The sequence below is a fragment of the Erythrolamprus reginae genome, chromosome 1 (assembly GCF_031021105.1).
Source record: "Erythrolamprus reginae isolate rEryReg1 chromosome 1, rEryReg1.hap1, whole genome shotgun sequence".
Taxonomy (NCBI): domain Eukaryota; kingdom Metazoa; phylum Chordata; class Lepidosauria; order Squamata; family Dipsadidae; genus Erythrolamprus; species Erythrolamprus reginae.
Window position 1 is genome coordinate 393,611,997 of NC_091950.1, and position 16,751 is coordinate 393,628,747.

General features: G+C 45.0%; 1 protein-coding gene across 4 annotated transcripts in view; it reads left to right on the forward strand.

Annotated features, from left to right (window-relative positions):
* Positions 1-16,751, forward strand: part of MAPRE3 (microtubule associated protein RP/EB family member 3) — a 49,131-nt gene that overhangs the window by 20,512 nt on the left and 11,868 nt on the right. For 2 of the 4 annotated variants that reach the window (XM_070734952.1, XM_070734950.1), the window contains exons 2-4: positions 9,818-10,090; positions 10,902-11,029; positions 12,857-13,002. In XM_070734952.1, coding sequence (XP_070591053.1) covers positions 10,074-10,090; positions 10,902-11,029; positions 12,857-13,002 — 291 coding nt within the window. In that variant the 5' untranslated portion in view covers positions 9,818-10,073. The remainder of the gene's footprint in view (positions 1-9,817; positions 10,091-10,901; positions 11,030-12,856; positions 13,003-16,751) is intronic. The other 2 variants (XM_070734953.1, XM_070734951.1) reach the window with 1 other exon arrangement.

Genomic DNA, 16,751 nt, shown 5'->3' on the forward strand with positions numbered 1-16,751 from the left:
TATGTACGATTGGGGTCTTAAATTGGGGGTTTTTTTGTTTTTTTTACATTACTTTTAGTATTAGATTTGTTCATATTGTCTTTTTGCTGTTGTTAGCCGCCACGTGTCAACAAATCCAATAAATAAATAAATAAATAAATAAATAAGTATGTACGATTGGGGTCTTAAATTGGTTTTTTTTGTTTTTTTTTACATTACTTTTAGTATTAGATTTGTTCATATTGTCTTTTTGCTGTTTTTAGCCGCCACGAGTCAACAAATCTAATAAATAAATAAATAAATAAATAAAATAATAAAATAATAAATAAATAAATAAATAACAGAACCCAAATGGCATCCGGGCAGGTGAGCGGATCCTCACGCTCCTTTCACGACCGGCTCTACGATGACCGACAGGCACAAGCAAACCGGGAGCATTTCACCCCTGATTCTGAGGCCATAACTTCAATTAGTCATTATGCAACCAGCCATTAAGGAAAAAATAGCTGTATCATTGTTATTCATTATCAACATATTTCCTTTTGCCAACTTATTTCTTCCTTCTGTTTTGAAAGATTGCGCTATTAACCTAAAGGACAGCCAAATATGCCTAAATAGTTTGCTCAGGTCCCAAAATAGTCTCATCTGCAACAGATTCCGGAGTAAGCGACCTCCTTTCAAAAAAATAATAATAATCAAAAAACCTCAGGCAAGCAGCTGTGTCATAGTACTTCTCATTGGAACCTAAAAGACTCTGCACAAATGCCTACAATACATGTAATGTTCTTAAGCTTGTATGCTGTGTGGTTTGTTCCAACCTTGGCAACTTGAAGATATTTAGACTTCAACTCCCAGAATCCCCCAGCCAGCATTTGCTGGCTAGGGGTTTCTGGGAGTTGAAGTCCAAATATCTCCAAGTTGCCAAGGTTGGGAAACACTGCAGTGGAACATTTAACTATTTAAACTGTCAGAAAATACTATTCACCTTTAATTTCCCCCCTTATCCTCACTACAGTAAGTCAAGGTTGCATAGTGAACTTTCACTGCCAAGACTGACAGAGCAGAAGACAAAATTGAAAGGAAGTTTCTTGTACATGCAATACAGTAATTGATAGGGAACCTCTTACAAGGTTCTATTCTGAGTTACCTCCATCTCATTTTAGTGGGCATGCACAAGTGGAAATCCAGGATTGGATCTTAATATAATTTAGAACCAAAGGTGGTATTCTCCATAGTGGGTGGAGCTAACCTCCAAGAATGGGATGACACCGCCCCCTCAGCCAATGAGGACTGAGTCTGACAATTTGTATCTTCGTCCTCCTGCCAGTTCGGACCAGTTAGGACGAACCAGTAGTGTCGACCTGCTAGTGGGACTACCCGCCCTGCAGTGAAGGGCTGCTCATTGCGCGCGCTACCGATGCGCTTCTGGAGGTGGGTGTGCACACACCCAGAGCACGTGTGCTCACATGTTGGTGCAAGATTCAGCTTTTGCGCATGCACAGAAGCCGAATCTCATGCTTGCGAGCATGACATTTCGCCAATTTTTGGCGATTTCTTTGATGCCGTACATCCGTGGAAGCAAACCCCCCCCAAAATTGGCAAAATCTCACACATGTGAGTGTCCTTGCATAAGATTTGGTTTCCTGCGCATGCACAGAAGCTGAATCTTGCACCAACGTGCTTGCTCGCCCACCACTCAGCTGGAGCTGCACATGTAGTTCCATTTCTCCAACTGGGACTGCGCATCTGACTGTACCGGCTGCAGCCCAATCCTGCTGCCCTGGCGTTATGTCGTCCTTATTTCTGCATGTTTTGAAGCCGCATGTGAACTGGTAGGGAAGGTGTTGTGGTTAGCTCTGGCCCAGCTCCTGCCCCAAGCAATGTGGAGGTGGATGTGGGGGAGACATCCACATGCCGCAGGCCTGTTTTGCTTCCAGTAGAATCTGTCTTCTCTGACCAAGGAAGCGTGAGTGACAGGGAAGAGGGGAGTTTGGCAGACAGCCCAGGAGGAGATCAATGATCTGTATCATCCCTGGATTCTGAACAAGAATTAATGACACATCCTCGCACGCATAGAGTGATGCATAGGAGACAACAACTGAAGGATTATTACAAGAGAAAATGAGGCCACCTGTGGTTGGGTGGGGCTGCTGTAATTAGTGCTACAGATAAAAGTGCATCCTGGTGTTTTAGCCTCATGGCAGTTTATCTGATTCATTGTTTCGTCAAGATCGTGGTTTTTTGCTGTTCAGGATTGTGTGTGTGGACTCTCTGGACTTTAGAATTGGACTCAATTTCCCAGTTATTGGGTGAGCAATTGGACTGCATTTAACCTGTGCCTTGTGTGTACCAGAAAATCCCTTTGACATTTAAAAAGGGAGCTGTTTCTGTTTTTCTGTTTATAAAAACTTTTGGGTTTTCCTTTTATCGTGTGGTGTGTGTCTTCCTGGACTAATTACCCTGTAATTACGGGCGGTTGAAACACACCGGCAGAACAGAAGGTAAGTGAATACCACCTCTGTTTAGGATATATGTGAACATATATGGATACTTTTACCAAACTAGGTAACATCATCAGTGCTGTACTAGTCTGGGTAATAAAACATGTGCAGGAAAAAAAACAAGCACTCTGAGAACACCAAGGACTCCTCATAACATTGCTTCCTCCTCCTATTTTTTGTAACAATAGCCTGTATTTTACCAGACAATATTTTTTACTTTATTTCTTACCAGACCTTTTACCAATGGCCTGTATTTTACCAGACTTAATATGTTTTGTGCCGAATCTATTTAACCAGGAAACAATATTGAAGCGGTGTGAAAGTGATACTGTACATCCTTTTTGCATAATGGCATTCTGTGGAAGTACAGTAAGCCTTTTACAGGCTAGATAATGGTGTCCAGGGAATTGTTTATATTGTAGCAGTTATCCCTTAGTGATTTCCCCTGGCTTTATTCTCCTGGTGTGGAAAAGCTTGGGTTGAACTCTCCCAAACTGCTGTTTTTTCCCCTAGAATCGCTTGCACGGAACAGACGGGCTTGTGTTACGACTCATTGTACTTTGTTTCACCTGATATATTATTCTGCTGATGCTGCCAAATTCCAGTTGCAGAAAAATACCGTTAGCAAGAGATATCTCTATGCTGCTTCTAACCATCCTGGAAGAACCTGACTGATGAATGAAACCATCTTAAATTCACACCTGATAGCCACCTCATGTATTCAGTTTACTCTACCCTCATCCCAAGATTATCATCCGACTTCCCCACCCTTTGTAACAAGGAAAGTATTGACTGAGTCAATATTGGTGCAATATGTTCAGTAACATTAAGATATTGTACATTGTCACGTATACCGGTAGTTTAATTATAGGATGCAGAGGAAGTTCAGATAGTAGAAATCTTAGACACAGAGACTTCATTTTCTGAGCAAAGCTTATCGGAGCTAGGAAGATCTCTCTGGACATGAAGCCTCTATTGTTCAGATCTCTCTCTCTCTCTCTCTCTCTCTCTGTGTGGTTGCTCACGACTTGCGCTTATTTTTATAGAAACTTCTTGTGCAGACAATTATAATGATTGACTTAACCCAAAGGCATTTAACTAGTAACAGGTTAATATACAGTATACAGATAGATCATCTCAAGCAAGCAAGCAAGCAAGCAAGCAAGCAGGTGAGCGCATGATTGCTAGTTTAACCTTTTTGCTCTTAGCTAGAACAATAGAAGTAGAGCAAGTAACCGTTAAACTTAAATAGAACAGAGGAGCAGGATATTTGGTCAATATAATGACAAGATGGGTTTTTCATATCGTTGGCAATAATTGACAATAATCTACACAGATCACACTGCATATTACAGTACTGTGGAATTACAAGTAGTTGTAAAGTGTTCATAAAATTATTTTCATCATAGCAGGTGACTTTAAGATTCTTTTGCCTCTGTTTTCTGCTTTAATTTGTATCCCTTCGTCTATGTCAACCATCATGTGTGAAAACTGTTGTCTTATGTGACAATCTTTCTAGAGTGAGCTTTTAAAGCATGGTGAGGATAGGTATGTACTTTGGACTTAGCCAGTGGCTTTCTTTCATTGCAAGCCAACTTGTGTTTGGAGTTTGCCCTTACTAGAAACACTAATTATAAATACAGGTATGTCCTCACTTAATTATGGTAGTTGGTACTGATATTTCCATTGTTAAGCCATGCAGTTGTAAAGGGTGATGTCAAGTGACCGCACTGCTTAACAATGGATATTCTGGCACTTCCAGTCCCCATCATTAAGCAAATCACCATCAGTTGTTAAGTGAGGACATCACATGGTTACAATTTGTGATCTTTTGCCACTTCCCTATTGATTTTGTTTGTACAAAGCCATCACATATAGCAATCATGTGACCATGGAACTCTGTGATGTTTTAATGATGAGCTACAGGGTGCGTCCCAAAAGTAATGCAATTATTATTTTTAAAGTAATTTATTGAACAGATTTGCACAAACAATTAAAATTCTTCAAAGTACAGTGATACCTCGTCTTACCAACCCCTCTTCATACAAACTTTTCGAGATACGAACCCAATGTTTAACATTTTTTTGCCTCTTCTTCTGAACTATTTTCACCTTACGAACCTGAGCTGCCGCCACTGGGATGCCCCATCTCCAAACTTCCGTTGCCAGTTGAAGCGCTGGGATTTCCCTGGGAAACCCCACCTCCGGACTTCTGTTGCCAGCCGAGAATCCCAGCGAGGGGAACCTCGGGAATCCTAGCCCTTCGCCTGGCAACAGAAGTCTGGAGGTGGGGTTTCCCAGTGAGGGGAGCAGCAGAGGTGGGTTTTAAGAAGCTTACAAAAGGCAAGGAGGGTGGGGGTAATTCTAATCTCTGGGGGGAGTTGGTTCCAGAGGGCCGGGGCTGCCACAGAGAAGGCTCTTCCCCTGGGTCCCGCCAAGCGACATTGTTTAGTTGACGGGACCCGGAGAAGACCCACTCTGTGGGACCTAACTGGTCGCTGGGATTCATGTAGCAGAAGGCGGTCCCTGAGATAATCTGGTCCGATGCCATGAAGGGCTTTATAGGTCATAACCAACACTTTGAATTGTGACCAGAAACTGATCGGCAACCAATGCAGACTGCGGAGTGTTGGTGTAACATGGACATATTTTGGAAAGCCCACGATTGCTCTCGCAGCTGCATTCTGCATGACCTGAAGTTTCCGAACACTTTTCAAAGGTAGCCCCGTGTAGAGAGCATTACAGTAGTCGAGCCTCGAGGTGATGAGGGCATGAGTGACCGTGAGCAGTGAAGTGGGTACATCAGTTGTGAAACTGATGAGATCATTAAAAAGGGAAGTGATAATTTTAAAGAAAAAAGAATACAGTGATCCCCCGTTTATTGCGTCCCCAACCATTGCGAACAGGGTACTTCGCTATTTTTCAACCCGGAAGTCAAAAATACCATCTACGCATGCGTGCCGGGCACGCATGCGTAGATGGCAGCGGCTTCCCTGGGTCTTCCCCCTCTTGCTGGCGTCAGCGAGGAGTTTCCCCACCGCCCACGCAAACTCCTCGCTGCCGCTCGCCCGCCCTTCGCCTGCCCACGCCGTTCGCTCCCCCCTCTTGCTGTCGGGAGGGCGAGAAGCCCTCCCCAGCACCCGCTCGCCCGCCCTTCGCCCTGGCGGAGAAATTCCAGCCCCCACCTGGTCCCGCCCGATCCTCCTCCCTGAGGCAGCTCGCCCTCCCATGGCCGCTTCCTCCACCCTCTATTGCAAGCCTCTCTCCTCCCATATTCTGCCCCCCTCCCAGCTTCCAAGCCGCATTCGCCTTCCTCCGCCACCACCAGCATCCAGCTCCCGGCCAAGCAGCCAGGAAAGCCGAGCCGGGCGTGGCGGGGAACATCGGCGCGGGAGGCAGGAGACGGCCGCCGTCACCGCCATACGCGGCTCGGCTTCCCTGGCTGCTGCTCCGGTCGCCCGATCGTCTCCTGCCTCCCGTGCCGATGTTCCCTGCCAAGCCTGGCTCGGATTCCCTGGCTGCTTGGCCGGGGGGGGGGGGCTCGGCCGAAAGGAGCTGGAGACGCAGAGCTGAACACACCCCTTCATCCCCAAAGGCCGGCCTTTTTGTCTGGGAGGGAAGATGACGTGCCGGTGGCACAGGGGCGAGGGGCGGGAGGCAAATCGCTGCGTCTCCAGCCACTTTTGGCCGAGCCCCCCCCTCCGGCCAAGCAGCCAGGGAAGCCGGACTGGGCTTGGCGGGGAACATCGGCACGGGAGGCAGCTTCTGCCGGACATGGGCAATGGGCGGGACAGAGAAGCGGGGAGAATCAGGAGGCTCCTTTGGCAGCTGGGGGCTGCCTGGCTTTGTTGTTTTGGCTGCAGCGGGTGCCAGGCAGCCTCCAGCCGCCAAAGGAACCTCCTGATTCTTCCCGCTTCTCTGTCCCGCCCATTGCCCGTGTCCGGCAGAAGCTGCTGCCTTATTGCTCTTTGCCGGCGGGATGCAAAGTGCTGGGGTGGGAGGGTGTCCTGACAGCCCCCCCACCCATATGCTTCGCCTCCCGCCGGGCAAGAGCGCTCGGGTGGCAACTTCTTCTAGATACGGGCGATGTCCACGCTCTCTCTCGGCGCTTTCGAGCCGAGTCCGTGAGCGAGTTCGCTCCCGGACTCGGCTCGAAGGCGGCGAGAGACAGCGGCAAGGAACGGGCCTGTCCACGCTCTCTCTCGGCGCTTTCGAGCCGAGTCCGTGAGCGAGTTTGCTCCCGGACTCGGCTCGAAGGCGGCGAGAGACAGCGGCAAGGAACGGGCCTGTCCACGCTCTCTCTCGGCGCTTTCGAGCCGAGTCCGTGAGCGAGTTCGCTCCCGGACTCGGCTCGAAGGCGGCGAGAGACAGCGGCAAGGAACGGGCCTGTCCACGCTCTCTCTCGGCGCTTTCGAGCCGAGTCCGTGAGCGAGTTCGCTCCCGGACTCGGCTCGAAGGCGGCGAGAGACAGCGGCAAGGAACGGGCCTGTCCACGCTCTCTATCGGCGCTTTCGAGCCGAGTCCGTGAGCGAGTTCGCTCCCGGACTCGGCTCGAAGGCGGCGAGAGACAGCGGCAAGGAACGGGCCTGTCCACGCTCTCTCTCGGCGCTTTCGAGCCGAGTCCGTGAGCGAGTTCGCTCCCGGACTCGGCTCGAAGGCGGCGAGAGACAGCGGCAAGGAACGGGCCTGTCCACGCTCTCTCTCGGCGCTTTCGAGCCGAGTCCGTGAGCGAGTTCGCTCCCGGACTCGGCTCGAAGGCGGCGAGAGACAGCGGCAAGGAACGGGCCTGTCCACGCTCTCTCTCTCGGCGCTTTCGAGCTGAGTCCGTGAGCGAGTTCGCTCCCGGACTCGGCTCGAAGGCGGCGAGAGACAGCGGCAAGGAACGGGCCTGTCCACGCTCTCTCTCGGCGCTTTCGAGCCGAGTCCGTGAGCGAGTTCGCTCCCGGACTCGGCTCGAAGGCGGCGAGAGACAACGGCAAGGAACGGGCCTGTCCACGCTCTCTCTCGGCGCTTTCGAGCCGAGTCCGTGAGCGAGTTCGCTCCCGGACTCGGCTCGAAGGCGGCGAGAGACAGCGGCAAGGAACGGGCCTGTCCACGCTCTCTCTCGGCGCTTTCGAGCCGAGTCCGTGAGCGAGTTCGCTCCCGGACTCGGCTCGAAAGCGCCGAGAGACAGCGCCCCCCGGACCCCCAACCCGGGTTTGGGGGGCTGCTAGGAAGCCCTCCATGCCGGCAGCAAACAGCCGCGCCGCCCCCAATCTTCGGCTCCTCGCTAGCGCTGTGGGAGTAAAAACACCATCTGCACATGCGCAGACGGTGTTTTTACTTCCGCATCGCTACTTCGCGAAAACCCGCTCGTTGCGGGGGCTCCTGGAACGGAACCCTCGCAACGAGCGGGGGATCACTGTATATGAATCAATGTAAGCATAGAGGAGGTCTGTTTATTATGGTTGCTTAAGAGTTGACACCAAAGGTAAAGAATCAGTCAATCAATTAATACAAGCAAGAAAGGTCCTAAGAATTTTGTTGGTACATTAAAAAGAATTTTCCTACTTATTAGGTTGTACCTTATTGATTGCCTCTGGACAGAGATGTTCTGCATGTGCCCATAGTAATTGATTATAGATTTGAAGTGCAGTCAGTGCCTTACACTCATACCTATTGATGCGCTTCCTGACACCCTACGGAGTTCACAGCAGATATTTTTTCTTTGTGCCCTACAAAAGAAGCATCTGCCACTACCTAGGATTGAACTTTCAAGTTTCCAAGTTGGAGGGGGGTTTCTAGGCTACTATGCCACCGAGGAATGAGAATACTGTTTGTGTTAAATACTGCTCCACCAGACTTGGTGTTTGACCAGAGGCAAAAACAGCAAATGTACTTCTTTTTAGACGTAACAATATGGTTTTTTGTTGAACTATTTCCAAATCAGTAACAGGGATCAACTTTTCATTACATCATGTTCTTGATTTTTTAAAATCATTTTTATCATTTTAAAGGCTTGGTCACACATTTCTGTCCAAGAATGGTTATAGAAACAATTGTGTGCTGGGATGGACTTAGACTAAAAAAAACCCCAACGCTTTGATAACAAAAGAGCTGCTAGAAAATGTGATGAGCTGCCCACCCAGGAAAGTAGTTGCTGGTTTTCTGCTGCTATAAGCTATTTGTGGAGGACCAGAACATTGCTTGTTACTGCTAATGATGGTGGAAAGCCAGCAGCCTAAAGTTGACCTGTGAAGATAGGGAGGAAGTTAGAAGGAAAGACGTAGTATAATGAGGCTCTGCCCAAGGGCATTTTGGTACATAGTTGTTGGCTTAGCACTGTCTGCAGACCCTAGGCTTAAACTTGTTACCCATGGCTGAATTTCAGATCCTATGCTTCCAAGAAGTAAGGGCTAATTCCCCTCCCCTTTTTTTTGCTTGGGATAGAATGATGTTGCCAATTTTGCCAATACAGTAGTACCTCTAGATACGAGTTTAATTCATTCCAGACCCGAGCTCGTATGTCGGATCAACTCGGATCTCAAACAAATGGCTTTAGACTTTGTTTTTCCCCCGCCGAGATAACCAGAAGCAAGGATTCTTGCGCCACCTAGTGGAAGCTCGGCTCGTATCCCAAATTTGTGCTCGGGTGTCGAACAGAAATTTCGCTCCTGTCGTGGCTTGTAACTTGGAATACTCGCATGTGGAGCAGCTCGTATCTAGAGGTACTACTGTACTGGGACAACAGAAATGGTGCCTCTGTAGAAATTTGGAATGGGATCAAGCAGCATTATTTATCCTGCTTTACTTGTGGAGTAGCTGCAAAGAGGCAGCTGTTTGTACTGGGGCATAGCCAAGTTACCAGTAATGTTTAGTCTGCTGCAACTTTGGAGAAAGACTTCCATTTATTCTTGGAAATTAGGAATCTGAAATGGCAAAAGAGAGAATTCCATCTTACTGTCAGATTTAGAAGTCTTTCCTGATTAATGAAATGGACACCCATTCCTAGGATTTATTTATTTATTTTTTTGCTATTCCAGAAGTAAAAGAAACTTGTTTGCTATTTTTGAGTGTTTAGTAGTGAGGTGTCAGTTCTGCCATTTGATTGGCTAAGCAGGTGGAAGGCTTTATGACACACCCAGGAATTTGCTATCATTTTCCTACTAGTCTTGCTCGAACTTCATGGTGATTGGAGATAGGCCTGGTAAGAACCTCTGTATAGGTAACTAAATAGGTTTTCTTGAGCCAATTTCAAGAGGGATAAGCGGGCAGAGGGTAATCTTTCACCTGTAATAAGACCCCTCTGTGTTTTTCTAGCCACTAAACATTAACTGCTATTACTACTTCACTCTGCAGGACAGCCTAAACATGCCTTGTATTTGATCTCAAAGAACAACTGTGCGCTCTTCTTCAGCCTCATTGTATTCATACCCTGTGACAGCAGACCAGCATAGTACACACTAGTGCCTTCTGGTGGCACAATTAATGTGTGCAGACAAAAACTGGGCAATGCTGGCCCGAGGTGTGTGACTCCGTGGGATGCATCAGCAGTTGTTTGCAAATCTACAGAAGCAGCTTCCTTTATGAAAAGCAGAAGAGTAGAAGCCTTCTCATGTTGAATGGTCAAGTGTAAGTCTGATGAACAGAACTTGCACTGAATCAGAGGTGTTAGTGGTGATTGCTACAGTTTTGAAGAACACAAACTCACCTTTAGTGTTCTGATGCGTTCTGACTTCCATATTGTATGTTCTGGGATGCAATCTTTCTGTTTTATTTTATCTGGGTTTTACATGTAGTGGTTAAAAAAATAAACTGGCCTGTCTTAAAAGGCTGAATCTTGATGTGATCCTTTTCAAGCTAATCTCCCTCTGATTACCTCTTTCTCTGGTTGTTTTTAAGTGCTGCAGCCAAGAAATAAGGCTGTGAAATGGCATGCAAGTAAATTCTTCCAATTTTCCCTTAGGATCAATATATTAGTCACACGGCATGGATGGGAAGACTTTGGGACACTTATTTTTCCTTTCCTCACTTTTTTGTTTCCCTATGTTAAAAGTTCAGAGACTAGTGCAGAGACCTCATGGCATACTGTATTTTTCAGAGTATAAGACGCACCCCCACCCCCGCCTAAGAGGATGGAAATGTTGGTTCACCTTATACACCAAATACAGCCATTTTCAGCTTCCCAAAGCCCAGCCCCCACGTCCCATTTTTGCAAAAAAACGGGGTGCACAGAGAGTTTGGGAGGCCTGCAGAATGCTCCTGGAGGCCAGGGAGGACAAAACCTTTGGTGCGTCTTGGTGCGTCTTATATACCAGTGGTTCTTATAGTCTGAAAAATACGGTAAATTGTGCTTGTCTTTATGGCAAAGCTTAGGGCTTTAGTTTCTTACTCCCTGATAAGCCTGTGATGAATTAACTCCTGCTTTCCCTTCTTTTTACAGTTGGGGCATGGCCGTCAATGTGCATTCCACGTCTGTGACTAGCGAGAACCTGAGTCGTCATGACATGCTAGCATGGGTCAATGACTCCCTACAGCTCAGCTACACCAAGATTGAGCAGCTTTGCTCAGGTACTGTGACAGCAAAGAAACACACTAGTGAAATATTTTATTGGAAAACTGTTTCACTGGAACCAAGTTCATAATAGTTTAAATGTTCCCTGGTAGGGAAGGGCAGGATTTATTTATTTATCGAGCCTATAGATTGTTGCACTACCTCTTGTATATTTTTGCAGATCTGGGTTGCAAAAAATCTGGATGATCTCCAAATAGCAGCAAAGAAGTAATTAAAATAATGGTTGTGGGGAGGAGTTTGCCAATTTCTAGTGTTAGTCTAGATTTTTGCAGCAAGACATATTAGCCTTAAGTATAAAAATACTTGGGGTGTTATCTACTGTCTAATTTAGGGAGGAAATGACAAAGTCTTAAAACTACACTTCTACTTAAAATGCACATAATGCATACTGCCTGTAACTCTCAGTGAAAAGAGTAACACAGCTGTTGGGTTGCACAACTTGAAAGTTCAGTTGAACAACAAAATATTTAATGTATATGCACAATGCATATGCATTTGGAAACCTTCCTGAGAATGAAAGCCCACATCAGAGAATATACAAATACACATTATATGACATACACCAATCACCCACTAACAAGAAAATTTAAAACTAGCTACAAACTTACATAACAGGCAGGTTTCATCTTTTTTTTTAATGTCCAGTTTGTTGTCAACTTAGTGTTATATCAATAGTCCCATTATGAAACTAATATAGGCGCCTGACGTTACTAAGTTAGAAAAGTCCAACACAAATATTCAGGTTGATACTTCATACTGAATCCCATTCCTAGGTTAAGAAAATACTATTGTTACATAACATGCTACAACCAGACAAACCAGAATATAGCAATTGGATAGTTTTATTTATACAAAATAGATACGATGGGGTCCCATTATATATTGAAATGCAAACTACAAACCAATTTTAGCTTAGCATGTTGTATAAATCTAGTCAGCATGTTAGTATATGCGTGAAGCAGAGAGTGATGTACTTCACATAACTACACTCTCAATCTAATTGATATAAGGCAGGGGGTTGGACTCGATGACCTAACGGTCCCTTTCAACTCTATTAATAAAATAAAATAAAAAAATAAAAAATAAAAGTCAATTCTCCCCCAATAAAACATGTAGATTTTAATTGGGGTGGTGGTGATGTTTTGTTGAGAGAGAGGGAGAGTGCGGAGAGAGAGAGAGAGAGATTGCATTTAAGGAGATGAAAAGTTGAAGTACCTTTCTCTCCTTTCAATTAATTCCAATACTGCATAACTAAAAATATACAGTATTATTAAAATCAGGCAATACTTGAATCTGTATGTCTTGTCATCTCCAAGTGCTTTTCTCTCCATGAGAAAGTAGTTCAGAATTATTCTTTACATCTCTCAGCATGAGCTTAGCTAACTCTTTTTGGTCTGTATTATCTCCTCGATTAACTCCAGCCCATAGGAAAGGTGATAGAATCTCTACCTATCACTGGATAATGCAGTCATTTTTTCTCCATAGCTTAAAGCCCATTCATTTTGTAAGAATTTTTTTTTTAATGTGGGAGATAACTGGCCATTTTATTCTGAGCCTGGATACACTAAACACAAAATAGTCTTTGTGAGCTTTGATGCCTGGAACATTTTCTCTTATCTGTATTTTCTGGGATTTTTGCTGGCCAGGCAATTCTCTGGCCCCCAAGAAATTGACTAGTGCTCAAAAAGCCTGGGTTGTGCTTGTTAGAATTAAGAGAAAGGGAGTTGAAAATCCAATCGTTGTAGAAAGGATTCTGTTCTAGTTGTAAGAGGCAGCAGGTGTGGGTGGAAACTAGTTTGTGTGTGTCTTTCTGTCCTTGACAGGGGCTGCCTATTGCCAGTTCATGGACATGCTATTCCCTGGCTGCATTCACTTGAGGAAGGTGAAGTTTCAGGCCAAATTGGAGCATGAATATATACACAACTTCAAGGTGTTACAGGCTGCATTCAAGAAGATGGGTGTGGACAAGGTGGGTTTCTGCTAGACAGCAGGCAGATAAGAGTTTTCTTTTTGTATCATCAGTGTGTGGCTGAGGTTCCCCCACATAGGCTAAAAGAGACCTGCCTTTGCATAGTTAGATAGACTAAATCACTAGAGGGGAAGGCTTCTGTAGTGGCTCTTTCTTTCTCTTGCTTCAAATTTGGGCTGGCTTGTTCAGTAACTAAATGTACTGTGTCTTTTTGCTGTCCCGTGTAGAAATAGATACAGAAGTACCCCTAGATATGAGCATAATTGGTTCCATAAGGGAGCTTGTATCTCGAGGCAACTCGTATTCTGGAACAAATAACTTTTTCCCCCTCCGAGATAACCAAAAGCAAGGATTCTAACCAAAAGCAAGGATTCTTGCGCCACCTAGTGGATGCTCGGCTCGTATCCCGAATTTCAGCTCTGGAGTAGAACAGAAATGTCTCTCCCCTCCTAGCTCGTATCTGGAAATACTCACATGTAGAGCGGCTCGTATCTAGAGGTACTACTGTACTTGGTGTCCCATAGTTTCCTAGAAGTCTATCTTCCAAAGTAGGAATTGCCAGTGCGATGCATTCCAGGGAAAATGAATGTTCTTTCTCCAGAATAGCAACTTTTATACATTCCTGGAGTAGAATCTCAAGTGCTGTTGGCCAGCTTGTTGCTTGAGAGCACAAGATATATAAATGTAGAAAATAAATAGGCAACTTGGCCTGGTCTCTCAAAATACTTTAAGCTTCAACTGAACTCTGAATATAGTGATGTGAGAAGTGATGGGCATGCCTTGGTATGCCCGCATGACACCTCTGCTTTGTGAGCTGTGCTGGTTGCCAGTTTGTTTTTAGGTGTGATTCAAGATGCTGTTGTTAAATACAGTATGAAGTTCCACAGGGCATAAGGCCTGACTACTTGAAGGACTGCCTATCTAATATAGCATCTACCTAGCCAATTCAATTTTGCAAGATAGGGGTGCTCTGGCTTTCTTCAATTAAAGCCCAGAAGCAGCCCTTCTTTGTAGCAGTGCCTGCCTTCCGGAATGAGGTCCTCACTTCCTAAGATCTGGATGTCCCTCACTTTCCTTTTGTTGAAAAGAGCCATGAAGATTCGGCACTCTGAAGCTTTTGATTTGTTTTATTCCTAGTGGTCTGTTGCACTTGCCATCTTTTCTTTTATTAGGCTGGCAGTTTTTTCATACATGCTCAAAATTTTTAAACATAAAAATAATTAAAGTTATACATAAACATAATAATACAGTAATAGCTTGTCTTATGAACTTAATTGGTTCCAGGACGAGGTTCGTAAGGTGAAAAGTTCGTAAGACAAAACATTGTTTCCCTTAGGAATCAATGTTAAAGCAAATAATGCGTGCAAACCCATTAGGAAAATCCAAACTTTAAGGCTTTAAAAAAAACCCTGCAGGCGGACAAAGTGAAGGCTAACGGAGTGGAGACAGACAGTGAGGAGAAGTGAGGAATGGAGGTCCTAACGAAAGCTAACGCTGCCCCAAATCGCTCCCCCAAAAGCTTCGTATCTTGCCCCAAATCTCTCCAAAAATCTCTCCCCCAAAAGCGATTTTTTGAGAGATTTTGGGCAAGATACGAAGCTTTTGGGGGAGAGATTTTTGGAGAGATTTTGGGCAAGATACGAAGCTTTTGGGGGAGCGATATTTGCAGAAATTTGGGGCAAGATACAAAGCTTTTGGGGGAGCGATTTTTGGAGAGATTTGGGGCAAGATACAAAGCTTTTGGGGGAGCGATTTTTGGAGAGATTTGGGGCAAGATACAAAGCTTTTGGGGGAGCGATTTTTGGAGAGATTTAGAGCAAGATGCAAAGCTTTTGGGGGAGCGTTATTTGGAGAGATTTGGGGCAAGATACGAAGCTTTTGGACTGGTGATTTTAGCAGCGAGATGGGGTGAAGGAAGCGGCAGGCTAGGGGGGATTTTGGCAGCAGGGACAGCTGCGGGGAGCAGAGGAAGCAGAGGGCTAGAGGGGAAAGTGGCAGGGAAATGGGGCAGCTCCGGCGTTCCCCGCCTCAGGTGCAAGCAAAAGGGGGTGGGGAATTCCGGCGGGGAATTCCCATGCAAACAAATGGGAAATTCCGGTGGTCACAGTCACAAGGCAGGGGAATCCCTTTGGCAGTCAGATAGCTCATGCGCAGTAGGAGAGGGCAGGCGCAGTAAGAGAGCCCACGGACCCTGGCTCAGGTTCGTAAGACAGAAAGGGTTTTTAAGACGAGGCAAAGAAATCTTAAACCCCGGGTTCGTATCTTGAAAAGTTCGTATGACGAGGGGTTCGTAAGATGAGGTATCACTGTATATATATAGCAGGAGAGTTAGTTTCATTTCAGCAGAGGTGACAGGCACAGAGAGTAGAGTGCAGAGTGGGCTGAGCCACGCCCAGCCTTAAGCTTAAGTTTTTCCATTTTGATTCTCTGCACAGACTCACATGTGTTTAGCTCCCATTGGCTGACTTAGTTGCTGTGCCTATTCATTGGCTGACCTTGTTAACATGGCTCTCCCAGTCATGAATAACAAAATTGTAGTTTACAAACATTGATAGAAAACAAAAAGATGCAACCATGCTAAACAATCTATTTCTTTAGTCTTTATATAATAATTCATTACATTTGGATTCCATTTTGCATGAACTTTCTTAATCTCATGTGTTTCTGGATTCACCTCCTATCTTTCCTTAAATTGTTCCTCTCAAAACAGTACTAAGAGTTCTCTACTCTGTTTGTAGAAGGGAACTTCTACTGATTCTAAGAAACTAGCAGCTTGTACTGATAGGTATACTGTACTCTTGTCATCCTCGTTTGGAAGAAAGTCATCTTGAATTGGGAAAGTACTTTCTATAGTCAACATGCCAAAATTTAAGGGATGATTTGAAAACATGATTTATTAGCAGCAGATGTTAAGGCCAAATCTGTTTTTATTCTCGCCCTTTCTGATATTCATTCCACCTCTACAGCTGTGAGATTGATATATGCTCCAGTAAATATTTTATTTACCCTCCTTCTGTAGAAATCCTTTTCAGTCAAATTAAATATTATACCATAGGTAATGCAGATCTTAAGAAATCTTTTGGAATATAGACATCAACTAGAGCTTTGATGCACTGTTTGAATCTGTTGCACTGTTAGAATCCCCTTTTTGTTTAGTTGGCACGAAAGTTTTTTCTAGGAACATTTATTTTAGTACGCTAGCTGCTTATTGTTCCTTATGTGGAACTACTGTATATGCCATGTTGGGGAGGTGGGGGAGCAGGTTGCTTGAGAGTTATTAAGGTTCTTGAAGTGTCATATAAACAGGCACACAACCTGCCACTTTCCTGCTGGAAATATTGGCATATTTCACTCTCATCAGAACTTCTAAATTGAAGAATGGATCTAAAATTAACCATCTGAAGATGTTGGTAGGCATTGATGAAAAGCCTTGCTGTAGCTATAAAAAGTTTCAAGATAAGATGGTGAGCAAATATAGAATGCATATGTGGTGATGCATACTTGGTGATGCATATGTGGTGATGCAGCTTACCACCAAATCTGCCAATTTTGATTGATATAGTTGCCCAGGATATTAAGTTATCCTTTGCTTATAATTTTCACAAACTGATGCTCCAACACTGGAAGTTTTTAAGAAGATGTTGATAACCCTTTGTCTGAAGTAGTGTAGGATCTCCTGCCCAAGCAGGGGGTTTGACTAGAAGACCTCCAAGGTCCCTTCCAACTCTGTTATTGTTATTATTATTATT